Raw genomic sequence first — 15,834 nt, 5'->3', positions numbered from 1 at the left:
AAGTCTATTCTTATCCACACTGTCTTGATTACTGCAGCTTTGTACTACGTTGTAAAATTGGGAATCATGAGTCTTCCAACTTTGTTCTTTTTCAAGATTGTTTTGGGAGTGTTTGGGCGTGTTAACCATCTGTATTAATTTTCTATGGCTCCTGTTATAAATTAGCACCAACCTAGTGGCTTAAAACAACAGAATTTTGTTATATTACAGTTCCACATGGATTCACCAAAATCACAAATTTCACATGGGTTCACCAAAATCAAGGTGTTTGCAGGTTTGTGTTCCTCCCTAGTTGCTCCAGGGGAGAATCTATTTTCTTGTCTTTTCTAGCTTCTAGAGGCCACCCTTGTTCCTTGGCTTCATGATATGCTTTTCCATCTTCAAAGCCAGTGGTGGCAGGCCTAGTTCTTCTCACGCTGCTCTCTCACACATTCTCTCTTTTGAAGGAGGCACACCTCCCTCCCAAAATAATGTTTTGTAGTTTTCAGTATACAAGACTTGCACGTCTTTCATTAAATTTATTTGTAAATGTTATTCTTTTTGGTACTATTGTAAATGGAATTGTTTTTGTAATTTTGTTTTCAGATGGTTTGTTGCTAGTGTATAGAAATAAAATCTATTTTTGTTTTCTTGATCTACCCTGCAAACTTCCTAAACTCCTTTATTAATCCAATGATTTTTTTTGTGTGTGAAATCTTTAGGATTTCCCACAAGAAATATCATGTCATCTCAAAATAGAAGTAGTTTTACTTTGTGTTTTCCAATCTAGCTGTCTTTTTCTTGGCTTATTGCTATGACCTCCAATAAAATGTTGAATAGATGTACCAGAGTGGACAACCTTGTCTTGTTCCTGATCTTTGGGGGAAAGATTTCAGTTTTTCACCATTAAGTTTGATGTTGCTTTGTGTTTTTAATGTAGATTCCCTTTATCCCATTAAATAAGTTCCCTTCTACTACTAATTTGTTCAGTGTTTTTTTATAAAAAAGTGTTTTGAATTTTTGTCAAATGATTTTTCTACTTCTGTTAAGATGACAATATATCCTCCCATGTTTTTCTCTAAAAGCTTAATAGTTTTAGCTTTTATTCTGAAGTCTATGATCCATCTTGAATTATTTTTTGTGCATTGGGTTATCCTGAAGTAGGAGTCAAGGTTTCCTTTTTTCTAGTTGTTCAGTACCATTTGCTGAAAATAGTTTCCTTTCTCTATAGGATTGCATGGGCTCCTTTACTGAAAATCAATTTACTGCATAAGCATGGGTCAAAGTCTGAATTCTCTCTTCTGTTCCATTTATCTATTTGTCCCTCCTTATGCCAATAGCATACTGTCTTGATTACCATGGCTTTATAGAAAGTCTTAATATTATATAGTATAAGTCCTCTAACTTTGTTCCTCTTTTTCAAGGTTGTTTTGGCTCTTCTAGCTCCTTTGTATTTCACATACATTTTATTTTTTTTACACATCTTTATTGGGGTATAATTGCTTTACAATGGTGTGTTAGTTTCTGCTGTATGACAAAGTGAATCAACTATACATATACATATATCTCCATATCTCCTCCCTCTTGCGTCTCCCTCCCACCCTCCCTATCCCACCCCTCTAGGTGGACACAAAACACCGAGCTGATCTCCCTGTGCTTTGTGACTGCTTCCCACTAGCTATCTATTTTACATTTGGTAGTGTATATAGGTCCATGCCACTCTCTCACTTTGTCCCAGCTTACCCTTCCGCCTCCCCATGTCCTCAAGTCTATACCCTATGTCTGCGTCTTTATTCCTGTCCTGCTCCTATGTTCTTCAGAACCATTTTTTTTTTTAGATTCCATATATATGTGTTAGCATACGGTATTTGTTTTTCTCTTTTTGACTTACTTCACTACGTATGAGTCTCTATGTCCATCCACCTCACTACAAATAACTCAATTTCGTTTCTTTTTATGGCTGAGTAATATTCCATTGTATATATGTGCCACATCTTCTTTATCCATTCATCTGTCGATGGACACTTAGGTTGCTTCCATGTCCTGGCTATTATAAATAGAGCTGCAGTGCACATCGTGGTACGTGACTCTTTTTGAATTATGGTTTTCTCAGGATATACTCCCAGTAGTGGGATTGCTGGGTAGGATGGTGGTTCTATTTTTAGTTTTTTAAGGAACCTCCATACTGTTATCCATAGTGGCTATATCAGTTTACATTCCCACCAACAGTTCAAGAGGATTCCCTTTTCTCCACACCCTCTCCAGCATTTATTCTTTGTAAATTTTTTTTTGGTTTTCTGTACGTGGGCCTCTCACTATTGTGGCCTCTCCTGTTGCGGAGCACAGGCTCCTGACGCACAGGATCAGCAGCCATGGCTCATGGGCGCAGCCTCGGTGGCATGTGGGATCTTCCCAGACCGGGGCACGAACCCATGTCCCCTGAATCGGCAGGCGGACTCTCGACCACTGAGCCACCAGGGAAGCCCTGTTTGTAGACTTTTTGATGATGGCTATTCTGACTGGTGTGAGGTGATACCTCATTGTACTTTTGATTTGTGTTTCTCTAATGATTAGTGATGTAGAGCATCCTTTCATGTGTTTGTTGGCAATCTGTATATCTTCTTTGGAGAAATGTCTATTTAGGTCTTCTGCCCATTTTTGGATTGGGTTGTTTGTTTTTTTTTGATATTGAGCTGCCTGAGCTGCTTTTATATTTTGGAGATTAATCCTTTGTCAGTTGCTTCATTTGCAAATATTTTCTCCCTTTCTGAGGGTTGTCTTTTCATCTTGTTTATGGTTTCCTTTGCTGTGCAAAAGCTTTTAAGTTTCATTAGGCCCCATTTGTTTATTTTTGTTTTTATTTCCCTTTCTCTAGGAGATGGGTCAAAAAGGATCTTGCTGTGATTTATGTCATAGAGTATTCTTCCTATGTTTTCCTCTTAAGAGTTTTATGGTGTCTGGCCTTCCATTTAGGTCTTTAATCCATTTGGAGTCTATTTTTGTGTATGGTGTTAGGGAGTATTCTAATTTCATTCTTTTACTTGTAGCTGTCTAGTTTTCCCAGCACCACTTATTGAAGTGGCTCTTTTCTCCATTTTATATTCTTGCCCCGTTTATCAAAGATAAGGTGACCATAAGTGCGTGGGTTTGTTTCTGGGCTTTCTATCCTGTTCCACTGATCTATATTTCTGTTTTTGTGCCAGTACCATACTGTCTTGATTACTGTAGCTTTGTAGTATAGTCTGAAGTCAGGGAGCCTGATTCCTCCAGCTCCGTTTTTCGTTCTCAAGATTGCTTTGGCTATTCGGAGTCTTTTGTGTTTCCATACAGATGGTGAAATTTTTTGTTCTAGTTTTGTGAAAAATGCCTTTGGTAGTTTGATAGGAATTGCATTGAATCTGTAGACTGCTTTGGGTAGTATAGTCATTTTCACAATGTTGATTCTTCCAATCCAAGAACATGGTATGTCTCTCCATCTGTTTGTATCATCTTTAATTTCTTTCATCAGTGTCTTATAGTTTTCTGCATACAGGTCTTTTGTCTCCTTAGGTAGGTTTATTCCTAGGTATTTAATTCTTCTCGTTGCAGTGGTAAATGGGACTGTTTCCTTAATTTCCCTTTCAGATTTTTCGTCATTAGTGTATAGGAATGCAAGAGATTTCTGTGCATTAATTTTGTATCCTGCTACTTTACCAAATTCATTGATTAGCTCTGGTAGTTTTCTGGTAGCATCTTTAGGATTCTCCCAGTATAGTATCATGTCATCTGCAAACAGTGATAGTTTTACTTCTTTTCTGATTTGCATTCCTTTTGTTTTTTTCTTCTCTGATTGTTGTGGTGAAAACTTCCAAAACTCTGTTGAATAATAGTGGTGAGAGTGGGCAACCTTGTCTTGTTCCTGATCTTAGTGGAAATGGTTTCTGTTTTTCACCATTGAGGATGATGTTGGCTGTGGCTTTGTCATATATGTCCTTTATTATGTTGAGATAAGTTCCCTCTATGCCTACTTTCTGGAGGGTTTTTAAAATTATAAATGGTGTTGAATTTTATCAAAATCTTTTTCTGCATCTATTGAGATGATCATATGGTTTTTCCCCTTCAGTTTGTTAGTATGATGTATCACATTGATTGGTTTGTGTATATTGAAGAATCCTTGCATTCCTGGAATAAACCCCACTTGATCATGGTGTATTATCCTTTGAATGTGCTGTTGGATTCTATTTGCTAGTATTTTGTTGAGGATTTCTGCATCTATGTTCATGTGTGATATTGGCCTGTAGGTTTTTTTTTGTGGCATTTTGGCTGGTTTTGGTATCAGGGTGATGGTGGCCTTATAGAATGAGTTTGGGAGTGTTCCTCCCTCTGCTATATTTTGGAAGAGCTTGAGAAGGATAGGTGTTAGCTCTTCTCTAGATGTTTCATAGAATTCGCCAGTGAAGCCATCTGGTCCTGGGCTTTTGTTTGTTGGAAGATTTTTAATCACAGTCTCAATTTCAGTGCTTGTGATTGGTCTGTTCATATTTTCTATTTCTTCTTGGTTCAGTCTTGGAAGGTTGTGCTTTTCTAAGAATTTGTCCATTTCTTCCAGATTGTCCATTTTATTGGCATATAGTTGCTTGTAGTAATCTCTCATTATCCTTTGTATTTCTGTAGTGTCAGTTGTTACTTTTCCTTTTTCATTTCTAATTCTATTGATTTGAGTCTTCTCCCTTTTTTTCTTGATGAGTCTGGCTAATGGTTTATCAATTTTGTTTATCTTCTCAAAGAACCAGCTTTTAGTTTTTTTGATTTGCTAGTGTTTCCTTCATTTCTTTTTCATTTATTTCTGATCTGGTCTTTATGATTTCTTTCCTTCTGCTAACTTTGGGTTTTTTTGGTACTTCTTTCTCTAATTGCCTTAGGTGTAAGGTTAGGTTGTTTACTTGAGATGTTTCTTGTTTCTTGAGGAAGGTTTGTCTTGCTATAAACTTCCCTCTTAGAACTGCTTTTGCTGCATCCCATAGGTTTTGGGTCATTGTGTTTTCACTGTCATTTGTTTTTAGGTATTTTTTAATTTCCTCTTTGATTTCTTCAGTGATCTCTTTTTATTAGTAGTGTGTTGTTTAGCCTCTATGTGTTTGTATTCTTTAATGTTTTTTCCCTGTAATTGATACCTAGTCTCATAGCATTCTTGTCGGAAGAGATACTTGATACGATTTCAATTTTCTTAAATTTACCAAGGCTTGATTTGTGACCCAAGATATAATCTATCCTGGAGAATGTTCTATGAGCACTTGAGAATAAAGTGTAATCTGCTGTTTTTTGGATGGAATGTAATATAAATATCAATTAAGTGCATCTTGTTTAATGTATCATTTAAAGCTTGTGTTTCCTTATTTATTTTCATTATGGAAGATCTGTCCATTGGTGAAAGTGGGGCGTTAAAGTTCCCTACTATGATTGTATTGCTGTCGATTTCCCCTTTTATGGCTGTTAACATTTGCCTTATGTTTTGAGGTGCTCCTATGTTGGGTGCATAAATATTTATAATTGTTATATCTTTTTCTTGGATTGATCCCTTTATCATTATGTAGTGTCCTTCTTTGTCTCTTGTAATAATCTTTATTTTAAAGTCTATCTTGTCTGATATGAGAATTGCTAATCCAGATATCTTTTGATTTCAATTCACATGAAATATCTTTTTCCGTCCCCTCACTATCAGTCTGTATGTGTCCCTAGGTCTGAAGTGGTTCTCTTGTAGACAGCATATGATCGGGTCTTGTTTTTGTATCCATTCAGCCAGTTTATGTCTTTTGGTTGGAGCATTTAATCCATTTACATTTAAGATAGTTATCAGTATGTATGTTCCTATTCCCATTTCCTTAATTGTTTTGGGTTTCTTATTGTAGGTCTTTTCCTTCTCTTGTGTTTCCTGCCTAGAGAAGTTCCTTTAGCATTTGTTGTAAAGCTGGTTTGGTGGTGCTGAATTCTCTTAGCTTTTGCTTGTCTGTAAAGGTTTTAATTTCTCCGTTGAATCTGAATGAGATCCTTGCTGGATAGAGTAATCTTGGTTGTAGGTTTCTCCCTTTCATCACTTTAAATATGTCCTGCCAGTCCCTTCTGGCTTGCAGAGTTTCTGCTGAAAGATCAGCTCTTAACCTTTTGGGGATTCCCTTGTATGTTAATTGTTGCTTTTCCCTTGCTGCTTTTAACATTTTTTCTTTGTATTTAATTTTTAATACTTTGATTAATATGTGTCTTGGTGTGTTTCTCCTTGGATTTATCCTGTGTGGGACTCTCTGCGCTTCCTGCACTTGGTTGACTATGTCCTTACCCATATTAGGGAAGTTTTCAAGCATAATGTCTTCAGATATTTTCTCGGTCCCTTTTTTATTTCTCTTCTTCTTCTGGGGCCCCTATAATTTGAATGTTGGTGCATTTAATGTTGTCCCAGAGGTCTCTGAGCTTGTCCTCAATTCTTTTCTTTCTTTTTTCTGTATTGTGCTCTGTGGTAGTTATTTCCACTATTTTATCTTCCAGGTCACTTATCCGTTCTTCTGACTCAGTTATTCTGCTATTGATTCCTTCTAGAGAATTTTAAATTTCATTTATTGTGTTGTTCATCATTGTTTGTTTGCTCTTTAGTTTTTCCAGGTCCTCGTTAAACATTTCTTGTATTTTCGCCAGTCTATTTCCAAGATTGGAACATCTTTACTATCATTATTACTCTGAATGTTTTCTGCCTATTTCCTGTTCATTTGTTTGGTCTGGTGGGTTTTTACATTGCTTCTTCATCTGCTGTGTATTTCTCTGTCTTTTCATTTTGCTTAACTTACTGTGGTTGGGGTCTCCATTTCGCAGCCTGCAGGTTCGTAGTTCCCATTGTTCTTGGTGTCTGCTCCCAGTGGATAAAGTTGGTTCAGTGGGTTGTGTAGGCTTCTTGTTGGACGGGGCTGCTGCCTGTGTTCTGGTGAATGTGGCTGGATCTTGTCTTTCTGGTGGGCAGGACCACGTCTGGTGGTGTGTTTTGGGGTGTCTGTGAACTCATTATGATTTTATGCAGCCTCTATGCTAATGGGTGGGTTTGTCTTCCTGTCTTGCTAGTTGTTTGGCATAGGGTGTCCAGCACTGTAGCTTGCTGGTCGTTGAGTGGAGCTGGGTCTTAGCGTTGAGATGGAGATATCTGGGAGAGCTTTTGCTGTTTGATGTTACATGAGGCCAAGAGGTTGCTGGTGGACCAATGTCCTGAACTCAGCTCTCCCACCTCAGAGGCTCAGGCCTGACACCTGGCCATAGCACCAAGACACTGTCAGCCAGAAGGCTCAGAAGAAAAGGGAGGAAAAAAAAAAAAAGAAAGAAAGAAGGAAGGAAGGAAGGAAGGCAGAAAGGAAGGAAAAGAAAGTTTTTGAAATAGAAAAAAATATTAAAAATAAAAAGTAATAAAAAAAAAAGAAAGAAGAGAGCAACCAAACCAAAAAACAAATCCACCAAAATAACAAGCAGTAAAAGCTATACTAAAAAGAAAAAAAAAAATACAGTCAGAACTCTAGGACGAATGGCAAAAACAGAACTATACAGACAAAATCACACAAAGAAGCATACACATACACACTCACAAAAAGAGAAAAAGAAAAAAATATATATATAAATTAAAAAAGGAAGTGAGCAACCAAATCAATAAACAAATCTACCAGTGATAATAAGCTCTCAATACTAAACTAAGATAAACATAAAACCAGAAACAAATTAGGTGCAGAAAGCAAACCCCAAGTCCACAGTGGCTCCCAGTGTCCACTGCCTCAATTTTGGATGATTCATTGTCTATTCAGGTATTCCATAGATGCAGGGTACATCAGGTTGATTGTGGAGATTTAATTCACTGCTTCTGAGGCTGCTGGGAGAGATTTCCCTTTATTCGCACAGCTCCCGGGGTTCAGCTTTGGATTTGACCAAATCTGTGCGTGTAGGTCACCTGAGCACATCTGTTCTTTGCTCAGACAGGCTGGGGTTAAAGGAGCAGGTGATTAGGGGGCTCTGGCTCACTCAGGCCGGGGGGAGGGAGGGGTACAGAATGCAGGGTGAGCCTGTGGCGACAGAGGCTGGCATGACGTTGCAACAGCCTGAGGCGTGCCTTGTGTTCTCCCGGGAAAGTTGTCCCTGGATCATGGGACCCTGGCAGCAGTAGGCTGCAGGGGCTCCCTGGAGGGGAGGTGTGGATAGTGACCTGTGCTTGCACACAGGCTTCTTGCTGGCTGCAGCAGCAGCCTTAGCGTCTCATGACTGTCTCTGGGGTCCGTGCTGATAGCCGCAGCTCGCATCCGTCTCTGGAGCTCGTTTAGGCGGTGCTCTGAATCCCCTCTCCTCGTGCACCCTGAAACAATCGTCTCTTGCCTCTTAGGCAGCTCCAAACTTTTTCCCGGACTCCCTCCCCGCTAGCTGTGGCGCACTAGCTCCCTTCAGGCTGTGTTCGTGCAGCCAACCACAGTCTTCTCCCTGGGATCTGACCTCCGAAGCCCGAGCCTCAGCTCCCAGCCTCCACCCGCCCTGGCGGGTGAGCAGTCAAGCCTCTCATGCTGGTGAGTGCTGGTTGGCACCGATCCTCTGTGCGGGAATCTCTCCGCTTTGCCCTCTGCACCCCTGTTGCTGCACTCTCCTCCATTGCGCCGAAGCTTCCCTGCCGCTCTCCCCCATCTCTGCCAGTGAAGGGGCTTCCTAGTGTGTGGAAACTTTTCCTCTTTCACAGCTCCCTCCCAGAGATGCAGGTCCCGTCCCTATTCTTTTGTCTGTGTTTTTTCTTTTTCCTTTTGCCCTACCCAGGTACATGGGGAGTTGCTTGCCTTTTGGGAAGTCTGAGGTCTTCTGCCAGCGTTCAGTAGGTGTTCTGTAGGATTTGTTCCACATATAGATGTATTTCTGATATATTTGTGGAGAGGAAGGTGATCTCTATGTCTTACTCCTCTGCCATCTTGCAGGTGCCCCCCTGCACATACATTTTAGAACCAGCTTGTAAATTTCTACAAAAAAAGCATGCTGAAACTTTGATGGGCATTTCATTAAATATGTAAATCTTTTTTATTTTTGATAGATTTTTGGATAAATTTGGTAGCTCTATTAGGCAATTAAGTAGTTTGGTTAGCTTCTTTATTGAAGCTAGACTCTGTAATTCATGAACTAAGCATGGCCCTGTGCAAGTTCTTTGCACCTGAGTATATGAAGAAAAGTGTCAAATCTAAGTCAGTCATATGACTTGGATTATTTAAGTGTCAGCAAATTTACACTCCTGGAGATTTTTCTTCAGCGTTTTTTTATGTTAGGAAAGCAAATATACAGCTGAATTTGTAAATGTGAAATAGTAATAGAATCAGCTGACACTTACGAAGAGGAAAGTAAATTCCAGGCTCTGTGTTAAATGTTTCACAGGCATTTTCTAAATACTTCCAATAACAAATAGAAAGCAAGTGCTAGTATCATTCCCATTTTATGGATAAAGAGGCTGAGGTTTAGAGGGTCACACAGCTATTCAGCGGTGGATCAGAATTCAGTCTGGTTGTCTGTAAAGCCTGACCTCTTGAGAACTAGCTACTCAGCCACCAGCCTGTGATTGCACAGACTCCTTCCATGGTCTTGTTCCAGAGGTCTGTGATTCAGCAACAAAACATCTATTCCCTGCCCTTGGCCCCAGGCTAAGAGCAGGCTCCTGGATCTCTTCTGCGGTGCATGGTCCTCTTTGCTCCTCGATCCACCGATGTCTTTTTGGCTATAAATATGTCATCTATTAAATTAGAATCTAATTCTCTGTATATCAGCAGATGAGATCTGCCAGCTGAGGGCCATCAGAACCTCCTTTGGTAGAGGTAATTTCCTTCATGCAAAAGTTGGGAAGTATTGTGCCGCTTTTTATTAGCTTTTATTTCTAAAGGTCTGAAGTCATTGGGCAAAAAGTATAAACAAAAACAAACAATAAACAGGAAGTATCAAATAAACACCACTACTCCAGGTAGAGAAGCTTTGGAATTTTTAGGTTTTCACTTCCCTTAATCAGTCACTGTGACACTCTCGCATAGGGCTGCATGGATGTTAAATATCTGGATTTCTTTCCACAATGTGTTTTACCTTTTAAAGTATAAGCATTTTATGGAGTGTGCATTTTTTGATGTAACAAAAGTCACTAAAGACCTTTTTTGCAATTCAGGTAAATTCAAGACTTCCTCTCTTTCTAAAAATAATTTCACTCCTGGCAGATGGCTACTTTTAGTAATAGTAGACAAACACATTTTCCTTTTGGTATAAAAATGAAAATATTTTGCAAAAATCTTACAGAAGACTCTGATACAAGGGTACAGAACTGAGGTAAACTTGTGCTACAAACTGAGGTAAACTTGTGCCCCATGTTCTCCTGAACAATTAGACATCAGAGTAAATCCTGTTTTCAGTTTTCACAGATGCCACATTATTAACTGGGGTTGAAGGACAGTCTCACTAGAAATGTGAACTGTGACTAGATATTTGATGATATTAAGAAATTATTGATAATTATTTTTATGTGTGATAATGGTATTTTGTTTTTGTTTCTGTTTTTAAAAAGAATCATTATCTTTTAGATAAACATATTAAATATCCATGAATACAATTATATCATGTCTGGGATTTGCTTCAAAAAATAATCCTAGGGAGAGTAGTGAGAAACAGAGAGGGAGTATTGATGAAAGCATGTTGACTGTGTTGGCAACTGTTGAAGCTGGTGGGGAGTCTGTTATACTATTGTACTAGCATGATACTCTTTCCTACTATGGTATATTTAAAAAATCTTCCATAATAAAAAAAAAAAGGCAGTCCCACTGACTTCTGTTAAAGAGTGGAAAGTAAAACTGGATCGTTAAGTATTTGAAAGATAGTTTCTGAAAGATACATGTAACTGAGAATTATTAAACTACAGAGAGTAAGAGAAGAGCTTGTGACCAAATTCTGATTTCCTTACTCTATGTCATCAAACTACAGCACATTAGAATGCCATAAATAATAGTAACAATAGCTGCTGCTACAGCAGCAACAGTTCATATTCATTGAATACATACCTTGAGCCTGGAACTGTTTTAAGAACTTGGCATTGATTATCTCACTATTTTTAGCCCCACTTAATAGATGACTAAACTGATGCTAAGTAACTCGGCTACTGTCCTAGTAGTAAAATCCTGAGAAACCAGGATTTGAACCCAAAGAGTCTCACTCTACAATCCATTCTTTCATTCATTCTCCAAACACCTATTGAGCAGCTACCATGTTCCAGGCACTGGAGCAGCAGTGGTGAATACAAGAGCAAAAAGTCCTGCAAGCATGGGGCTTCTATTCCAGTGGGAGGAGCAGACAAAACCTAACATACTTAATAAGGAATATGTGTGTTTTACTTATTTATTTATGTTTTTAAAATAGATTTTTTAAAAATTAATTTTTATTTATTTTTTGGCTGCATTGGGTCTTTGTTGCTGTGTGCAGGCTTTCTTTAGTTGTGGCGAGCGGGGGCTACTCTTCGTTGTGGTGTGCGGGCTTCTCATTGCAGTGGCTTCTCTTGTTCCGGAGCATGAGCTGTAGGTGCGCAGGCTTCAGCAGTTGTGGCACGTGGGCTCAGTAGTTGTGGCTCGTGGGCTCTAGAGCGCAGGCTCAGTAGTTGTGGCTCACCGGCTTAGTTGCTCCGCAGCATGTGAGATCTTCCCAGGCCAGGGATCGAACCCATGTCCCCTGCATTGGCAGGTGGATTCTTAACAACTGCTCCACCAGGGAAGTCCAGGAATATGTGTGTTTTAGAGATGGTAGTAAGTGCTGTGGAAAAAAATTAAGAAGGGAAGAAGATAGGGAGTGAAACGGTTGTCAGAAAGACCTGAAAAATGTGGTGACGTTTGAGAAGACCTGAACAGGTGGTATAGGGAATTTCAGGCAAGAGAAACATCAAGTGCAAAGGTTCTGTGGCAGGAGCTTGTGTGGTGGGTTCAAGGATCAGGACAGAGGCTTGTATGGCTGCAGCTGAGGATAGACAAGGAGTACAATAAAGGCAAGACCAGGGAGACCCACATATTACAGGGTCTCTGGAGCTTATGGCGCCCCAGGACCTCCCTGGTTCCTTCTCAGAAGGTCAAGAAGGCCCTTTCCTGCTCAGTGCTTGAGAAGGAGAGAGAAGGGCCAAGATGTGGATGGTCCCCATGGTCTCAGGCCTCAGACCTGGCCTCCAGAGTATCCTCACAACTTCTAGGACTTCCAAGGCTCTCCTTTGTTTCCATCCTTCCTCTTCCCTTGGCCGTGTTTCCTGAGACCCCACAGGCAGGGTGTTGAGGACCACAAGGAGGAAGAGGCTGCAGTATGACTGAGCTCTGGGACACCAGGGGGCGCGCTAGAGCCCAAGATGTTTTTAGCAGACCAGGAAAATGTTTTAGTGTCTTCTAACATGATATAAAACATAATAATACAGTCTAGCTTGCCACCAGTGCAGTCATAAAACATAATTTAAGCAATAAAATTTTCTGTAAGGAAAGGGGCCCATGAGGGCAAACATGCCTAAAGTCTACAAAAGACATAATGTAACCCTGGAGAGGAGATAGAGTCAAACTATGCTTGGACAACATGTCCATCCTCACACAGTTCTGTGGATTCTCTCAGCTAACTCAGTTCACTTATTCATGTTCAGTTTTATGAGGGCCTTCCTTTATTAATCTTGAGACTACATTTCTTGATAGAGCTACTCCATTTCCAGCAACAAAAAAGAAGTTGGGGCTTGGTGGATCAGTCTGTCTACCTGTCTGTCTATCTATCTATCTATCTATGTCTATCTGTCTATCTAAATATCATTTATCTGTCTGTATTTATCTGTCATCAGCTATGTACCTATTTATTTTTATAGAGACTTAGAGAGTCAGTAAACCTGACCAGGTCTACCACTGTTTCTCTCCATATACTGTGATAAGTAAACATGTTGTCTCAGAGAACTTAAATTCTCAGTTTGAGAATTGATAAACAACTTGGTATAAAAAATTTCTTTGTGGGTGATATTTGGTAGGTTGAGTAATTCTGTTTAACTTATCTAAATACACTTACCAAGAAGTCTTTGACAAATTACCTGAGACTGAACTAACATCGCTTTTTGTAGGTTCTATACTTGAAACTTTTATAAAAATTTTTAGCAACAACTTGTCCCAAATTCTTTATCAATGGTTTTCAATTGGTGTCCCCCACCACACACACAGAGCTTCTCTTCAGAGACCCTTCAGTGGCTGCATTGGGGGGTGTGTGTGAGATGATATCACAGGCAGGATGAAACTCACATCCTCTTCCCTGCCCTCTTTCTATTTATAGCAGCTCTGGTTTACTTGTGGATACCATATAAAATTTTATTGAACAATAGGTTCTGTGGCTAAACAAAACTTGTAAACCATTGTCTGTAACTGGAAGTTGTAATTCTTTTTCCATGATGACATTTTTGAACACTGACATACCTTTAAATAAGGCAAGTGTGTGTGTGTGTGTGTGTGTGTGTGTGTGTGTGTAAGCAATTTAAAGGAAATAATAGTTTATATCTTAAAGATTGGATTTTTAAATGAAACATTTTTACCCCACATATTCTGTTCAACAGCTGAGTGTTAACTTTGGCTCTTAAAGGTTAGAAAAGTCCTACAACCTTTGGCATGCTCTGAGATCTCAACTGGTTGGGGAATCAGAGAAATTCCATCTTTGACATTAAAATAAATGCTTCTATTACGTTTTGTGATTGACAAGGAAGAGAGGAGGGAAGATGTTGCAATTCTACCTCCTAAAGAATCTATTTTTTAAAGGTATGTATTTGGCTCTGACTTCTGACACATGTCATTCAACCCTATAGAAATTCTCTTGGATAAGAACCTGACCCAGGCAAACCCACTTGTAAACTGGGGAAGGCGGAGGATTTGAGTGTAAGCACCTTGAACCAGAGGACTTTTTTTTTCCATTTAGAAAAACCTTCCTGGGGTTGATTTCCATAAGTGTACATTTCCTCTTCATAATTCTAGTCATTAATCACCAGGTAGTGTTTAAGAGCACCTGCGTGGATCACAGATTCCACAATCCAACCTGAAAACTCGAATTTGGGATTACTTCTTTCTCTAAGAAGTATAATCCATCCCCCGGGTCTGCCCCTGGCTCATCTGGCATCTCTGCTTTTGAAAGAACTTGGATCAGGGCACAGGATTTCAGTGTCTTCTCTTACTCCTCTCCTCTTGAATCCAGGGTCTCTTAACCTCCGCACTATAGACATTTGGGGATGGATACTTCTTTACTGCAGGGGAGGGCTGTCCTGTGCATGGTAGGATGGTTAGCAGCATCTCTGACTTCTACCCACTAGGTGCTAGAAATGCTCCTACCCTAGTTGTGACAACCAAAAATGTCCCCAGACATAGCCAAACGTCCCCTTGCAGAGGTAGTAGGTAGGACTGTGAAGGAGCAAACTGTCCCCTACTGAGAACCACTGCTCTCTAATCTCTGAGGATCCCCAAACTGAGAATCCTACCAGGAATTACCCGGTCACCACTAGACATGGTTCTCAAGGATACCCATGTACTTTAACCAGGTCAGTGTTCTCAACACTGGCTGCACATTAGAATCACCTGAGATGTTTACCAATGACCAACTGAGCATTAGCATTTTTTAAAAAGCTCCCCAGAGATCTCAATTTGTAGGCAGGACAGACAACCTCTGAACTAAGTGTACTTAGCAATCTTAATACTTATTAAAACTCCAAAATAAAACCTCACCCCAAATTTATTTCAAATAGGAAATGCCAAGTAGTTTCAGAGAAATAAAAAAATCCATATATCAATCTATTACAGTCTATTATAGGCCCCTGGAGACATTCACATGTGCTTTTTGTTTTGTTATCATCACAAAGCAGTTGAGAAACTGGATAACTCTGGGAATTCTGAGCTTTATAACAGTTTGACTGAAGGTGCATCACTTGATGTAGAGCAGTTTCTCGGGTGCTTGTAACTCACAGACTTTTTTGACCAAAGTGACAGGGAGGAGCCTGACCAAGAGGAAATTCCTGGAATGTACAGTGTTAGAATTGGCAGGGAAGGAAGATCAAGACTTAGCAAGACTAAGCGTGGCCTAGGAAGGGAGGCCTCTGATAATGTTCTTCAGCAGATGAAAAGTATGATCTAATGGCTACCTCTTTCCTTTGTTAGTGCTTCAATAACAGTGGGAATAAAACCAGACAGTGGCGGTCTTCGTAACTTAGGATCCAAAAGAATGATGCCCAGAAGGTGTACATGTTCTGGCAGCTGACAGTCCCACTTCTGGCCGGCCAGGAGGGGCTGGCCAAGGTTTTCATCCAATTACTAATCTTCTGAAAGGTATAGGGTGCATTCAGTGATGTTCAACTTTCCATATGACCTTAGGCAACTCAACTTCCCTGAGATTTTGTTTTCTCATTTGAAAGATGAGCAGCATGATATTTACCCCAGACAGTGACTATAAGGATTAAATTAGATGATATGTGTGAAAGTGCTTTGTGAAGTGTAAAGCCCAGTAGGTAGCCAATTGTAAACCCGGAGCTGAGCATGCTGTTACATTAGCACATTAAGTTCATGTTTCTCTGGTTTGTCCTCTGGCTGTTCTTCCTCGCAGTCTGGGTTAGGATCCGGGTGGTGGATTTCAATGACAAGAACATAGATGAGGCCTCCAGCCATAGCACCAACAAAAGGGCCCACTACAGGAATCCACCAGAAGTTATTTCCAGCTCTGAAATCAAACAAAGAAATTAGTGATACACCACTTGGCCTTCTTCCTGGTATTACTGCTAGTTATTCACTAACCAGCTAGTCATTTCTCATGCTCATGACTCCCTTTTAAATGAGCAAG

General features: G+C 39.9%; 2 protein-coding genes across 2 annotated transcripts in view; one reads left to right on the top strand and one right to left on the bottom strand.

Moving 5' to 3' along the window:
* The window catches only part of ALDH1A2 (aldehyde dehydrogenase 1 family member A2), a 333,819-nt gene that overhangs the window by 99,642 nt on the left and 218,343 nt on the right, over positions 1 to 15,834 (top strand). The window lies entirely within an intron of this gene.
* Positions 14,741 to 15,834, bottom strand: part of AQP9 (aquaporin 9) — a 34,172-nt gene continuing 33,078 nt past the window's right edge. The window contains exon 6 of the mRNA XM_027123142.1: positions 14,741 to 15,714. Coding sequence (XP_026978943.1) covers positions 15,540 to 15,714 — 175 coding nt within the window. The 3' untranslated portion in view covers positions 14,741 to 15,539. The remainder of the gene's footprint in view (positions 15,715 to 15,834) is intronic.

Source organism: Aethalodelphis obliquidens, unplaced genomic scaffold (assembly GCF_003676395.1).
Source record: "Aethalodelphis obliquidens isolate GAN/ISIS:26980383/991018 unplaced genomic scaffold, ASM367639v1 scaffold26, whole genome shotgun sequence".
Taxonomy (NCBI): Eukaryota; Metazoa; Chordata; class Mammalia; order Artiodactyla; family Delphinidae; genus Aethalodelphis; species Aethalodelphis obliquidens.
Note: the sequence above shows the minus strand (reverse complement) of the source record. Positions and strands in the feature narration are given on the sequence as shown.